At 33.4% G+C, this 13,842-nt stretch overlaps 4 protein-coding genes across 4 annotated transcripts; all 4 read left to right on the top strand.

The window, feature by feature from the left end:
* The first annotated feature begins 201 nt into the window (after positions 1 to 201).
* On the top strand, positions 202 to 1,882 carry MONOS_1606 (Adaptor protein complex 4 (AP-4), mu subunitA). The gene has a single exon (XM_067868968.1). The coding sequence runs from the start codon at positions 219 to 221 to the stop codon at positions 1,566 to 1,568; it is 1,350 nt and encodes a 449-aa protein (XP_067731933.1). The 5' UTR covers positions 202 to 218; the 3' UTR covers positions 1,569 to 1,882.
* Positions 1,883 to 4,014: 2,132 nt separating this feature from the next.
* On the top strand, positions 4,015 to 6,608 carry MONOS_1605 (putative Protein FAM188B; the record flags this gene model as incomplete). Its single annotated transcript, XM_067868958.1, has 4 exons — positions 4,015 to 4,219; positions 4,285 to 4,338; positions 4,423 to 6,228; positions 6,396 to 6,608. The coding sequence occupies 4 exons, from the start codon at positions 4,015 to 4,017 to the stop codon at positions 6,521 to 6,523; spliced, it is 2,193 nt and encodes a 730-aa protein (XP_067731932.1). The 3' UTR covers positions 6,524 to 6,608.
* Positions 6,609 to 8,155: 1,547 nt separating this feature from the next.
* MONOS_1604 (putative protein FAM32A) lies at positions 8,156 to 8,771 on the top strand (the record flags this gene model as incomplete). The annotated part of the gene is made up of 3 exons (XM_067868948.1): positions 8,156 to 8,539; positions 8,598 to 8,651; positions 8,706 to 8,771. The coding sequence occupies 3 exons, from the start codon at positions 8,156 to 8,158 to the stop codon at positions 8,769 to 8,771; spliced, it is 504 nt and encodes a 167-aa protein (XP_067731931.1).
* Positions 8,772 to 9,675: 904 nt separating this feature from the next.
* On the top strand, positions 9,676 to 13,688 carry MONOS_1603 (putative Protein kinase domain). Its single transcript, XM_067868936.1, has 7 exons — positions 9,676 to 10,051; positions 10,134 to 10,400; positions 10,485 to 10,793; positions 10,911 to 11,524; positions 11,662 to 12,068; positions 12,203 to 12,342; positions 12,494 to 13,688. Exons 1-7 carry the CDS (start codon positions 9,683 to 9,685, stop codon positions 12,968 to 12,970), a joined length of 2,583 nt encoding a protein of 860 aa, XP_067731930.1. The 5' UTR covers positions 9,676 to 9,682; the 3' UTR covers positions 12,971 to 13,688.
* The last annotated feature ends 154 nt before the right edge of the window (positions 13,689 to 13,842 follow it).

Here is a 13,842-nt window from a genome sequence, read left to right as displayed (position 1 = left end):
TTTTTATTAAAATTTTTATTATTATTGTTATTTGGAAATTATTTTTTCTAAGATTGGGCAATGTATAGAAGTGTTTTTAAACATATTTTTGCTTTTTGAAACGTAATTTTAGTTAATAATTTATAACAATAAATTTTGCGGTTGAATTTCGGAGACCTTTTAGTTTATTATTTTTTGACATTTCACATACTATAAGGGTTCAGAGATCAACAAATTATATGATTTCACAGTTTTTCATATTAAACGTAAAGGGGGATACACTATTTTACAAAGACTATCGTGGAGATATCCCACGCATTACTTCTGATGATTATTGGCATGAAATGCAGTCGACAAAGGGGAAATGTGGACCAATTTTCAACATTGATGGAGTCAATTTTGTTAGCTTATTTGTAAATGATCTATATTTCGTTGCTGCAACAATTTTCAATGGATCTCCAACTTACCTTTTGGAGTTGCTTTCTGCGATTTCACGCAATATTTCAGACTTTTGCGGATACACCTCTGAATTGACAGTCCGAGAACATTATTCTCTTATTCTTGAATTAGTGGAAGAAGTTTTAAATTTTGGTCATGCACAAACAACAAGCACTGACGATATTAAGCCTTTCGTCAAGTCTGATTCATCTGATAAATCTTCAAAAAGTTCTGTTGTTGAAACTCTCAGCAAACTTCGTTCTTTTCTTCCGCCTTCACTTCTATATGCTGATGACACAACTAGCAGTGAAACAGCTCAAAAATCCATCACAGATGAGTCTAATGCAAACAATGTATTTTTGGATCTTTTAGAAACTATTCACGTCACGATTGGAAAGGCAAGGGAAGTGATCACTTCACAAGTCACAGGATGCGTCAATATCAAATCTTTTTGTAAAGGAATTATTGCAACGAAACTTAGTTTCCTTCAGCACATTCTGATGGCGGATACGACTCAAGCTGCACATGCTCTTCCTCATTCTGTTATATTAGATGATGCTTCTTTTCATTCAATTGTTGATGCCGACGCATTTGAAAAAGATAAGTCGCTGCGAATTAGCTCTTTACCCATTGGAGAGACACAGCTTATGCAATATCGCATCTCGAAGAAAGTGACACTTCCTTTGTCGCTTGTTGTGAGCTACAATGAAATTAATCCACACAGAGTAGAGCTACTGCTGAAACTTATCACAGATGTTCCAGCAGACACTATGTGCACAAAGATCTGCGTTAAGGTTAAAGTTCCACCTAGTGTCAGTGGGGTTAATTTTGTGTCTCAATCAGAGGAGTCGTCAAAGAGGAAGGAGATGACAGAATACTCACTTGGCGACCACGAAGTGGTGTGGATGACAGATCCAATGGAAAAGGACGAGGAGCGGGGAATGCTACTGCGCATCAGTACGGATGACACTATTACACCGCTATTCAGGAAGCAGATGGGACCAGCTAAACTCTTCTTCGAAGTTCCAAACTACACTCCGTCTTCTCTATCACTTCAGTTCGAATCGATTTCTGATGGAAGTCGCTCGTTTAACCCAACACGTTGGATAAGACGATTGACATTTAGCGGATCTTGTGTGTTTCGCTTTTGAAGATAATGCATTCTTTTGGCTTTCTTTGTTTTCAACAAACCAAAGCAAAATAGATTTTCATGAAGGATGACTGCGAAATGCTTTAAAAATGTTTGAGAAAGTATTTCAACTTATTCAAATAATATGAAAACATTCAAAGCCATTCTTTTCATAAATTGGATGTTAAAATTTTTGTCAACCTATTTTTTGTTGTGAAGTATTTTCATTCATTTTTTATGTTTCAACAATTATGTTGGTAAATGAAATAATGATATTTAGAAGTTTTCAAGTTGAGGCTTTTATTATTGGAGGAAAATCTTTTTGAGAGGATTTAAAAGTAAATACAATTTAACTAACGAATGTTTAAAACAGCACTAACTCTAGCATTACGTTTCACTACTAATTAAATGTTATCTGTTTATCCAAAACTCTTCATTTCAAATTGTCAGCCCTTTTGTTGAAATGCCCTTCATCGTGAATGATGACTTTTTTAAAAAAATAACTTTATTTTATTATATTTGATTATTTCAAAAAGAAAAATTTTTATTAATTTATTAATTTATTAATTTATTTATTTTTATTTTTATTTTATTTTATTTTATTTTTTATTGTTTTGTTTTGGTTCTCACAAAATAAAATTGAAATTCCATTAATTCAGAAAGTCTTGATGGTTGCAAATATTTCAATGAAAACAGAATTCAAAGTCTCGAAGCCTATGTGTCGCAAAAGTTTCGTCCGAATACGTGGTTTGAACAGCATTCCAATGATTAATCACTACTCCACTTTTAACGAATGAAGAAATAATTGCTTCTGGCTATTATGTGGTTTTCAAAGCCTGAGGAAAGGTTATCGCTAATGCTGTTCATCAGCGAAAGACACATAATGTGAAATTGACATTATATTTTCAAAAGAAAAACCGAATATTTTGTTATTGACAGTGACACTTCGATCGAAAGGTTTAATTAAATATGTGTTGTGAAAAATATATGTTTCAACTTCGATTGAGCTTCAGCGATTTTTAACGAATTATCATGTTATGCTCTCGAATGACGAAAAACTGGGAAAAGAAAACATTTTTCTTCTTTTTGATCCAAAAGAGTTTGTCTTTCCTGAATTTCTGAAAAGAATATTTGTGATTATTTTTGAAATTATGTTTATTCTGTTTGAAACGACAGGCAAAAATCTTCTTTAATGTATTTGTTCATGAACACAGAAAAGTGAAAAGACTATTTGGGGGAAAATATTTCACTTCAGGCATTTTCATTGAGAATTATGCACATTTCATTAACTTTTGAGATCAAAAAACACAATAGAAATGGGTTTATTTTATGAAATACATGTGAGGTCACAAAACATTTTGTTATAACATCAAAGAGGTTTATTTACAGTTGTGAAAATCAAATTTATTTTGAAATCTGGTTAAGTTAAAAAATGTTATAAGTGAAACAAATTTTTCATGTTTTGTGCAAAAAAAGCTTGAAAGTCCGTATTTTCCCCCATTTGAAGATATTTATGTCATTTTCAAACATAAAATATAAGCTTTTTCAATTAGTGTGATGCATTAATCATCTGAATTAAAATAATATTATCTTTTGATGAAAATCTTTTCAATTATCATCACTCCGAAAAAAGGAATGATTTCAAAAACAATCACTCATGCACATTTCGTTTTCCATCCAAGTGTTGCTTCGGTCATCCAGCCATTGTTGTTTAATAATGTGGAACTTTTTTTTCTTTTTTCTTTTTCCTTTTTCTTTCTTTCTTTCTTTTTGTAATCTTTTCAGTTATATTTTCAAAAATGAAAATAATCGCATTTTTTGATCTTATTTCTTTTTCCATTCATGAAATTTCATTGAAATTGAAATGATACTATTGCCAGGTTGTTATATTTTTTCTGTGATATTTTGTGAGAAAAAACAGAAATTTGATAAAAACATAAGATATTAATTAATAATAAAAATAATTAAACAAAATGAACTTTGAAATTAATAAACAATACCAATTGACAAGTCATTATGTTTGAAAATTTGCAAGTGCTTTGTTTTCATATTTTATAGAATTTTGCATTCTTTAATCATTTTTCTTGCACTGCAACTTCATTTTTCGCAAAATTCAAAAAAAGTCAATTTGATATTTATCACTTAATGTGGTTTGAGTATTTTTTGTAATTTTGATTTTTTGGAGGAAAAACTTATCAAAATTGTTAATCTTTTATTAAACAAAAAATTTTGATATTTGCATCGAAACCTCTTCGACATGACTAATTTTAAAAATATTTGTCTGTCACAAAAAAAAAAAAAAAAAAAAAAAAATTTTTTTACAAAGAAAGCACGAAATGAAACGAATAAACGAACATTTTCGACAATTATTTTCAATTATCAAAATTTTGCTAAAATATTAACAGTTTCACAACTTAAATAATATTATGTAATAGATCACATTTAAAAAGAGCTTTATTTTCTCAAAGATGACAGAGCGTGGGTTGGAAGATAATATTTTAGAAAGGGCTGTGGATGCACTTATTAGAGAGCATCTTGGGAAAAAGGGATTACTTGATTCTTTAAATACATATGAAACTGAACATCCGAAAAAAGAGGACGCAATAACAACAAGAAAAGAGCTTATTGAAGTTTTTTCTCTTGAGAGGGAATCAAGAGCAAATAAAGCGCGTCGTATGCAATTATTTTTAAATTCGAATTTTCAAGAATAATTTTTTAATTTTTTTTATTCACAATAGCAAAGCCTCTTGTTTCAATTTTGGAACTTCTTTGCGAAACAATGCTTTCAATTCGTATGTATTTTAGACATTTAATTCATTTGTACAATTGCGTCATGCTTTTTTATTTTTAAAAATAATAATAAAAAAAATATTTAGGAACACCAAGAAATGTACAAAGTCATTCTTCAGCAAAAGGCATTTCTGAAAGCGCAGCAACAAAAGATCAAGGATGTGAAGCAGAAAGAGAAGCACAACTCAGACAATTTGTCATTAAAAAGAAGAAACAAAAAGCAATAGCATCTGTTCATGTTGGAGAAGATGAAGGAAAAGGTGAAACTAAAAGATCATCTTCTCCTTTTTTATTAAGTGACGGGAAAAAAGATGAAAGTTCGAAACAAAAACTTCGATTTTATGGAGGTGATGAAAGTGATACTTTTAAGAAGGAAGATAATATAGCTTCAGAACAAGAAAAATCTTCTAAATCTGGATTTTTTTTGCAGCAGCACGTTTTGCCATTTCAAAAGAGTGGAAGGTTAGCGGATAATGTTAAAAATGGAGAAGGAATTTCGAGACCAGAAGATAAATTTCTTTCTGATGAAGGAAACGAGACTGATGAAAGAAGTAGAAACGATATCAAATATCGAAGCAAGCAAAAAATACAACGCCCAACTGAAAAACGCTTCTCTAGTACTCAAGGGACAACTTTGACAGATAGCGAAATAAAAGAAAGCGACTTGGAAGATTTTGATTTCTCATCTTCTGTCATTCCTCCATCATCAAGCGCTTCACCTTCATTTTCTTCTTCAACTTCTCCGACTTTTGGCTCGTCTGCTCATTCTTCTGCTTTTGCAACGTCAAGCCATCAGCTGAAGGAATCAGAATCAGCAGCTGCAGCAGCAATGGGATCGTCGTCTAATTCCGGCCGTCCGCTTTCTTCCTCCGAGCTGTGTCGGCTGCAGCAGCTGATCTTTGGCGATCGGCCGCGCCGTTCGTTCCCTGCTGCGTGGATGCAAGGGTTCTTTTTCCGCCCTGCCGGTGGAACGAACTCCTTCGGGCTTGTCCAGCGGGAAGGCGGGCCTTGTGGCATTCTGGCGGCTGTTCAGGCACAGATTTTGCAGCTCGCTTTCCACAGCAAAGACACTCCAACTGCCTTCTCAGCATTTGGAGAAGGAGAGTTTTGCGGATCGGCTTTGTCTTCTTCCTCTTCCTCCTCATCTCATTCGCTGTCATCGTCACACTTCACATTCACTTCAAGCGAGCAGCAGGCTTTGCTAGTCAGAGCATTGTCAATCATCTTGTGGCGCTGCGGCGAGTGTCGCAAGGCTTCTTTGGCATTCTTCACTTCGTCTTGTCCTGCGACTGCTGGCTTTCCTCGGGCTGGCTGTGTCAGCCTTGCCACCGCCAGCAGCTTTTCTGGGCTTCAGCGTCTTGTGGAAGCCAAACTGGCGCAACTGAAAGGAGACTGGGGTGTGTGTCTGTTTCTTCTGTCTGTGATTTTCTCGCGAGGCATCGAGAAAATTCAGCAGGACGCGGATTTCCCGTTGCCTCTTGTTGACCACAACGACTACTGCACACAGGAGCTGGTGAACTGCATGCTGATTGGGAAGGCAAGGGGAAACTGCTTCGACGGCGTTCAGACAGTCCCTGCGCCTCCGACGTCGTCCAAACGGGAAGAGGAGGAGCTTCTGCTGCACGGCATTGAGCAGCGCTCTGTAATAGGCCATCTTTCGATCTTTGAGGTGTATCAGCAAATTGAAGTCGGGTTCAATATGAAATATCCTGTGTGTCCTGTTTGGGTTGTGACGTTTGAGTCGCATTATTCAGTTATATTCACTCCGTTCTCGCTGCCTCTTCTGGATGAGATTCACCGCAGCAAGCAGAGGGATTCGTACACAACTGAATTTGATGTGTATTATTATGATCAGATGAGGAAAGAAAACACAGAGACGAGAATAACTGTAAGTATGTGTTGATTTCAAATATCTCATATACTATTTGAAAAATGATTTATTTTTTGCTGTTTTTCTTTCTCTCCAATACTTTTTTATGATTTTATTATATTTTCAAAATTTTATTTTCCGAAAATCCATTCATTGTTTTTTTTTTCCCATTTTGTTTTTGATATTCAGAATTATCTTCACATTCTACGATGAGAGCGACAAAAAGTACAAAACTTACTCCTCCTGTTGAGCTGCTGATGAAAACAGCTTTTCCAACTGCAGTTTTTGATTGGAACGGAACTCAACCATTTTTATGAACATATCTGCGAAATATATTGACTGATAACTTTTGGATGACGAATTTTCTTAAACGAATGCGAACATTGAAGAAAGTTTGTGAAACATAAAAAAAGAAAAAAATAACATTGGAAGAGAAATGAGAAATAATTGTCAAAGAAGGAAAGTTTAAGCAAATTTGTTTTTGTTCATCAACTTTTATTGGAAAATCATCTATTATCATCAAAAAGACATAAATGAAAAGTCTCGAATGCATCATTGAATTTTTAATGATTATGATTCGTCAACGATCAAGTGAAACAAAGGTTTACATTTATAGCGTTTATGTTTTCCATTTTGCAAAAAGATCTTTTTTTGCATGAATTATCAAAATACCAAACCTTTAAGAATTTCGAGCAATGCAGAAACAAATTAATAAATATTTTTTGTTTTCTAACGAGAAATAATTATAGGGTCAGATTTTTATTAGTACCCCGTTTTTTATTAGATCCTAAATTTTTTTTTCTTATATTGCTTCATACAGTAGCTTGTATTCAATGAGAATAATTTTAAAACAAATAATATATTATAATAAGGTTGTATGCTTAATATTTTTGAAAATTTATTCTTTAAAAAAAAGATCTGAATTTTTTAAGTTTTATTTTTTGATCAATGTTTTGCTCGTGTTTCCACGAGTTTTTGAAACTGAGTGTTTTCCTTGTTGGCATTGTGTTTAAACTTTCCTTTTTAACATTTTTGGTTATTTTATAACTTGAGAAACTCTTTTTTTTCAATTGTTTTCACACCTCACCTTTTTTTTGTAAAACGAAAATATCAACATAGGAAATTATTATTAACAATATTGCTTTTTTTTCAATGATGTATTATTTTATGTATTATCATATACTTAAGCTTTCTTTGTGTATTTCATGTGTATAAAAAGAAAAATAAGAAAAACAAAATATTAACTTTTTCCAATTCTGACATTAATACTTTTTAATGAGAATTTTCATCACTTTTATTATTTGAAACACTAATTTATTTATTCAACACGCATGATAATTTTAATAAATAACAACTTATTCGTTAATAATTTAAGTTTTACGAAAAAAAGGTGAGGTGTGAAAACAATTGAAAAAAAAGAGTTTCTCAAGTTATAAAATAACCAAAAATGTTAAAAAGGAAAGTTTAAACACAATGCCAACAAGGAAAACACTCAGTTTCAAAAACTCGTGGAAACACGAGCAAAACATTGATCAAAAAATAAAACTTAAAAAATTCAGATCTTTTTTTTAAAGAATAAATTTTCAAAAATATTAAGCATACAACCTTATTATAATATATTATTTGTTTTAAAATTATTCTCATTGAATACAAGCTACTGTATGAAGCAATATAAGAAAAAAAAATTTAGGATCTAATAAAAAACGGGGTACTAATAAAAATCTGACCCTAGTCAAATTTTATCATACAATGTGTTTTATCAATAAAAAATAATTGTCAAAAAACAGAAAATAATTGAAAAGAGATTTTTCAATCTTCTAAAATACAATTAAATGGATTTATCACACTTCAAAAAAAATTTATGAATAAATTAAAAAGAAAAAAAAATAAGGAGAAAACAGTTTTTTTGAACAAATTTATAAAAAAAAATGCCCATAAAATAAATAATTATGTCAACAAATGCTGACAAAATAAAGACGAATGAAAATTCTGATGATGCGCAAGAACAAGATTCATCAAACGTAAAGAAAGAATCGATAGAGCCTTCTTCAGATTATGACGATGTTATACTTGCTCCAATTTTATTGAAAGGGGAAAAACCTTCTTTTTCGCGTCACCATAAGAAAAGAAAAATAAAATCACTTGATGCCCTTGCTGACCCTAGCGAATGGGAAATAAGCGATGAGGATAAAATGAAATTAAAGCAACAGCTTCTCGATAGCGATTCAAATATCGAGAATGACCCCAGATTTAAAGAATTGTTTGGATCAGAAAGAGTTGATTCATTAAAAACTGAAGCACAACTTAAATATGATGCGGAGATGAAAAAAAAGGTACTTCTCCTTTTTAGTTAAAAAGTTTATTTTATTGTCAAACTCTATTTCTTTTTAGGAAGAAGATAGAATTGCAAAGAAAGCACTAAAATCGCATCGAGAGTTAATTGCAGTTTGTTCTTGCTCCTTTTTTTTATGAATTATTTCTTGATTTTACAAAATTTAGCAATTTAATGCAGGACTTGAAAAGTTACCAGAACATTTCGACATACCGAAAGTTGGTCCAGGATAAAACAAAAATATTTCTTCGTTTTTATTCTTTTATTTGTGTGAATATTTTAAAGTTAACGGGATAATTTTACAGTAGACCGTAATTTTAAAAAAGTTTCGAATTTGAATTGTAAGTTTATTGTATTATCAATTAAATATATTTCACATAATTTCTTGATTGCTATTTTTTGTGAAAAAATACGATCATATCCCATGCCTTTTTTAATGGAAAATTGCGAGTATCTTTTTTCAAATTGCTTCGCAAAAGCAAATGAAAGATTATTTCACATAGATAAATTCTCCCAACGTTGACATGATTTTTTTATTTTTGTTGCTGTTTCAAAGACATGTGATGCACACCTGTGATTTCATTAAAAGTCAAAATACTTGCCTTCACTCAAAAGATTGCGTTTTATGTTCAACAGACATCGAAAGCAAAGATAAGAATTTAACGAAATGCATGAAAGGAAATTTCTTTAAGGCACAATCATTATCAGGAGAAAAATGCAAGCTAAAAAATATATACTGGAGTCAAACAATGGCTTCGAGTCAAGACATTTTGATTGTGTTTCTATCAATTTTATTTGGAGTCGTTGGCATAACTTGCCTAATTGGAATTCTTGTTGGAATTTATGATTGTTTAAAACAAAAACGATCCAAACGCAACGAATCAAACGACAAAAATTCATCTTTTCATTTTGAACAAAAATTAATATATTATCCTCAGATGTATGATGATTGTAAGAATGCAAAATTTGACTGTGATTCATTTCACACGAATATAGAAATGAAATTGCAGGATGAGAACTCATTATTTTATCAAGTTGTGTGTTGAAAAATAGTGTTTTCTTTTATGTTATTTTTGGATGCTTTTCTAAATAGTATTTTTGAAAAACTCACTTCAACAATAAGCATAATAATGTGTTAGATCAAATGTCAACCCCTTTTTCGGGGCTTTTTTCGCGAGGAAAGCATCCAAAGAAACCAATAGGAGATCAACCTTGTGTAACTTTTGATGTTGTAAAGACAAATAGATACGGGAAAAGACAAAAAAGGAATTTGTGTTTTGCAGCTGATGGAGTTCGAAATATGGATGGTACGAACGTCAAATGGTTTATTGGAAAAGACGAAATTCTTGGATTTCATCGTGATGCACCGGGAAAGCTCTCTTTCACACTTACAACGATACAGCGTGTTCATTTTGATTCGCAGGATGAAAATCAGCTCGAAAAGATTTTTGAAACAATAAACAAGTTTGATATTGGAAGCGAAGAAATGTCAAAGATGATTTCCGAAAAAGCTGTATGTTTTGTACGGATTTTTAAAAATTTATTGATTATATGCACTCGACAATTTTCATAAAAATTTGTAACTGTGATTAAAGCCAGGACAAGGGTTTGATGATGACGATGATAATGTATTTGAATATAATGCATTTGATGAAACAGAGAATCGCTTGATTCAAGATTCAAGCAATGGAAGTCATCAAATAAATATTCCTTCTTCTCAGCAAACACATCAAATTGCTTTAAGTGCAGGTTCTGCAAAGTCAGCTGGTGTTGTTCCTCCCCCTCCTCTTTCGTTGCCTTTGAATAACATGCAGCAATTTGGACTTAGTTCTGGAACTGGCCCAACTCCAACCATGCCAAATGTTTGTCTTCTATTATTTACGTTTTCTTTGCAATCTTATAAATTTTTGTGATTTTTAAATATGAATTAAATCTTGTTATCGCAGACAAGGCCGTTTCCATTTGGAGGAAAGGCTCCTGGGAGCGGCAAAACTGGAGGACTGGTCCCGCTATCTGTTATGTCTTCTTATATGCTAATTCCTCCAAATGACGCTTCATCATCAGATGGCAGTGCAGAAGGTTCATCTTCAGCAGTTGCTTCGTCATCGACATCTCCTCAGCAAGTTATGCCTCCTTCTCTTCCACCTCCTCGGCCAGATGTCCCGCTGGGATTTTCGATAACACCTTCAGCGAACACTGTTTCCTTGGCGAATTTTGACATTCTTGCTGTTGTGGGAATGGGGTCTTTTGGGAAAGTGTGATTGTTAACTAAATTTTCTAAATTCATTTCTTTCTTTTCTTTTTGGAATTCAAAACCTTGTTGCTTTAAATATTTTTTCATTTGATATTCAAAAAATTCTATCACTTTATAGGTGTTTCAAGTCAGATACAAACATACCGGCCAGATATTTGCAATGAAGACACTTCAGAAAAAGAAGATGAAAGAAAGGAAACAGGAGCAGCATACACTCACTGAAAGGACGATATTGGCATTGTTTTCATCGCCTCGTAATGAAAGCGAGGAAGATGAGGAAGGCGAATTGGATGTTGGAAGCGCTGAAGAGAATTCCAAGCGAACTGAATGTGATTCGCAAAAAGGAGACAAAGAAGAGAGAAAAGAAGATGGCACTTCGAATCAATGTGATGCAAAAGACGGAGAGGATTCAGGCAAAAATCACAGTGAAAAAGCGGGCGAGAACGAAAAAGCAAGCAATTCAGAAAATGCTGAGGAGAAAGAAGAAAACAAAGAGGCAGCAGGCAAATCGCAGTCAGACGTGTCGAATTCATCTCACCAGACACACAAAGAACACACTCCAAATGCATTGGATGAAGATCTGTTAAGGACAGATATTATATTCCCCAAGCTGACCAAGTTTTCTTCTCTTCCTTTCATTCCTAAGCTTCATTTCGCCTTCCAAACACCACGCAAGTTGTATGTCGTGATGGACTGGGCAAACGGAGGCGAGCTGTTTTTCCATCTGAGAAGGTTTGGACACTGATTTTTTTTAGACTTTGAATGGGAAATATATTTTAATTATGATTTTTTCGTATTGAACAATACTTGCTTGAATGGTTATCCCACTCGAAACTTCTTTTGTATTCCTTTTTAAACCCAACGAACAGAGCTGGCACTTTCCCGCTTTCTCTTTCGCTGTTTTACGTTGCTGAGCTTGCTCTTACACTTCATCATCTTCACTCACAGAAAATAGTGTATAGAGATCTTAAGCCTGAGAATGTACTGATACAAGAAAACGGACACATCATGCTGACTGACTTCGGTTTGGCTAAGATGGGCATATCAGGTGTAGGAGGAGGCAGTTCTGGCGGAGAGAAGGAGTCGAAAAGAGAAAAGGAAAAAATTAAGGACAAAGACAAAGCGAACGCTGCGGCAAAGGAAAAGAAGATGCAGACGTATTCGGGGCCTGGGATAATGAAAGGGATGCGGTCTATTGAAGAGAAGGAGAATTGCACAGACACTGATCTTATCCCCACCCTCACTTCGACTTTCTGCGGCACTCCTGAATATCTTGGTTTGTGCTATTTGTGATTTTGTGGAGTTATCTCATTCTTTTTCTTCTTCCACCTCTTCCGCTTCTTTTATTATTATTATTATTATTATTATTATTATTATTTTATTTTCTAAACCAAATTTGAATTTGCTTAGCACCCGAAGTCATTCAAGGTCTTCCGTATGGCACAGCAGTTGACTGGTGGGCGTTGGGTGTTCTGTTCTTTGAGATGCTTTTTGGTCATCCGCCTTTTTACTCATCGAACAGAAACCAGCTCTATTGGAACACTTTAAATGTGTGACATTTTATTTATTTATTTTTATTGATTGATATACAATTGTTAATATTATTGTTTTTGTTATTGTTATGTTGTATATGCATGTTTAATGATAACCACTTCATTTTCCTTGTTTTCCGATCATCCTCATTCTCTAACATATTTTCAGTCATCTCTCACATTCCCTTCGTCCATTCCTTCAGTCGTGCAAGACTTCATCACTGCCCTTCTTTCTCGCAACCCACTCACACGTTTGGGCTCTGGCCCGCAGCGTGGCCTGGAAGTGCTTTCACACCCGGTGTTTGCGGGGATTGATTGGAACAAGCTGAAAAAGCTGCTGATTGCGCCGCCGTTCAAACCGAGTCTCAAACTTGGTGTGATGGACATGTCAAATATTGACACGGCTTTCTTGTCGGAGCCGCCGGTTGATTCACCTGGGCCTGAGTTTGACTCGGAAACAGAGGCAGAAGAAGTGGAGAGAGAGTTCGAAGGGTTCGATTACAACGAGGAGATGGTGCAGACTGAGTGGGAAAGAGAGCTGAAGGAGAAGAGAGAGACGAGAAGAAAGGAAAGAGCGATGGAGCGAAGTGAGTGGGAAAAGAAAAAGAAGGAGCAACAACTCGAAGATCATACAGATCAGAAGTAGAAACATGATGTCATTGCATAATTTTCACTTCATGTAAATGAGATTGAATTTAATTTATTTATTTATTTTTATTTCCAAATGTTTTTTGTTTTGCTGTTTCCTTTTATTTTTTAATTTTTATATAATTTTACTGAAGCCATCTGAGTTTGAGAGAGCGGAGCCAGATGAAGAAGAAAGAAATGAGAAGAGCAATTAAGCTTTGGTGCTTATGAATTTGAAGCTCTTTCTTCGTTACTGCGTTTTGTTGTATTGAAATGCTTCGAAAAAAATAGTTTTCATCTTTATTTTTGTTTGAGCTTGTTTGATTTGAACTTTTCGTACCTGGGCGCTCCGCAACATCTTCTTGAATTTCTTCACTTTTTGAAAGCAGTATTTTTAAAAATGATCTTTGCGTCATTTGTTTTATGAGTCTTTGTAGGATGTTTTTATTTGAATCATTTTGTGCATTCTGCTATTTCACTGGAATGTGCAATTTTTATTTGGTGGCAGATTAAAAGTTTATTGCTTGTTTGAATCATGATTTCTGTTTTTATATAAGTACACTTTAAAATATCGTTTTTTTTTTCAATTGACCTGTATTCATCTTATACTTCATCATAATCTTCCATTCATTGATGCTGTTGTATAAGTTCCTGTTTTTGTTCTTATTCTTCGTTGTATTTTTGTCATTTGAATAATTACTGATAATGGAGTAGTAAAATATTTGTCTGTAATTGAAGCATGTTTTGTTTATTTTCAATCAGAATATGTAATCAAATTTGTAAATAAATCTTCATGTTGATGAATGAGATTAAGAGAAATATCATTTGCCAATACTCTTATGATTCAAAAATAGAAATTGTCGCAATAATAAGAGTGAAAAGATATCTTGG

The sequence above is a fragment of the Monocercomonoides exilis genome, assembly GCF_001643675.1.
Source record: "Monocercomonoides exilis strain PA203 chromosome Unknown scaffold10-1930038, whole genome shotgun sequence".
NCBI lineage: Eukaryota > Preaxostyla > Oxymonadida > Polymastigidae > Monocercomonoides > Monocercomonoides exilis.
Note: the sequence above shows the minus strand (reverse complement) of the source record. Positions and strands in the feature narration are given on the sequence as shown.